Source organism: Sphaeroforma arctica (assembly GCF_001186125.1).
Source record: "Sphaeroforma arctica JP610 unplaced genomic scaffold supercont1.384, whole genome shotgun sequence".
Lineage (NCBI taxonomy): Eukaryota > Ichthyosporea > Ichthyophonida > Sphaeroforma > Sphaeroforma arctica.
The window spans coordinates 56124-57530 of NW_014040174.1; the positions used below are offsets into that span (position 1 = coordinate 56124).

Genomic DNA, 1407 nt, shown 5'->3' on the forward strand with positions numbered 1-1407 from the left:
TACGGCCTTACAGAGATGAATATCGACCATCTTTTGAGTCTATGACAATTCACCGTCTGTTGCTGTTTTTGAGATCATTTTTATACCTGGAACTCACTTTCATGTCATGTATGTGACGTAACATGCATGCAGTGGTACATCTAGGTGTCATGTGATAGATACCGAAGTAACAGTCCGTTCGGGATGCGCTGTACCGCAGCGCTTTAGCAGACTAGTGCAGTCGCACGTTCGCCAGCAAATTGCCGCGGCGGTCCTATTCTTCACGCAATGGGACAGGGCTCTTGTCACACGACTACGCCCACTGCCATAAACCTCGTTTAGGGGAAGTGCAATAGTACCACTCACGTGCCTCGCTTTTGTCCTCAGCACAGCGTTTTAGGTTTAACGCCATTGAGCCTGGGCATACATCAATCAATACGTGTTCTCCCACCCTTTTAGGTATAGAGATAGGTTCAATTCTGTCCTGCCGAATGGCTGGTCTATTCTACTGGTATATTATGCCGTCTCCTCTGCGTACAACTGCCAACAAAGTCACCCATGTGAACAGTGAGACACCTCTCAGCACATAACCCCACACTAACCCCACGGCACATAACGTGTTACCAGCGTCGAGGTGCTGTGCAACACCATCGTTTGCACAGCGGTCGTGAGCGGCCCGGCCCTTCTGCGCCATATCACTGTGAGAGCAACGACGAAATCCGCCTGGCACTCGTGCTACGGCCGTGGTGTATCTATAAAGAGACTAGCAGACACAGTGGGCCACTCGGCTACAATTTATACGTCTGGTTTAGATCATCTAAGATCATCGTTGCAGAGCCATCCCCATATACCCTCTCCACCACATGCCCAGCGCAAACTGTGTGTCTGTGTCTATAGCACTGATTGATCTGCCTGGGGATAGGCTACGCACATATGCATCGTGTGCTGTATTGCCCCAATGAGTCACTCCTTCTGTACGGGATCGTGCTGGTCGTATGTGAGACGCTACTAATAGCTCCGCCTCCAAGCTCTTCTAGAGACGTTCCTGAATCAAGCTGAACTCCTCAGCTTCGTGACACCTTATCCTTTGCAAAGGTCCAATTACGCTTGTGCACACTAGCAAGTCAACCCCATAAACCCTAACATCACTCACGCCATACACATACACACACAATACTATATGGGCTCTACCAAACACCCTCTCTATATAGTATTATAATATATATATATATATATATATGTGTGTGTCTGTGTCTGTGTCTGTGTCTGTGTTTGTGTGTGTGTGTGTAGTGTCTATGTGTGTGTGTGTGGTTGGTTGTTGTTTATTTATATATATATATTATTCTATTATATATATATATATTATATATATATACCTATATATATATATATATATAGTACTCTATATATATATATATATATATATAT

The 1407-nt window shown here is 45.0% G+C and overlaps 1 protein-coding gene across 1 annotated transcript; it reads right to left on the reverse strand.

The window, feature by feature from the left end:
* Positions 1–163: 163 nt before the first annotated feature.
* On the reverse strand, positions 164–823 carry SARC_05788 (hypothetical protein). The gene has a single exon (XM_014300342.1). The coding sequence runs from the start codon at positions 671–673 to the stop codon at positions 485–487; it is 189 nt and encodes a 62-aa protein (XP_014155817.1). The 5' UTR covers positions 674–823; the 3' UTR covers positions 164–484.
* Between the last annotated feature and the right edge of the window lie 584 nt (positions 824–1407).

Coding starts and splice junctions, on each gene's coding strand:
- SARC_05788 (XM_014300342.1), bottom strand. CDS start 673: ATGGCGCAGAAGGGCCGGGCCGCTCACGACCGCTGTGCAAACGATGGT.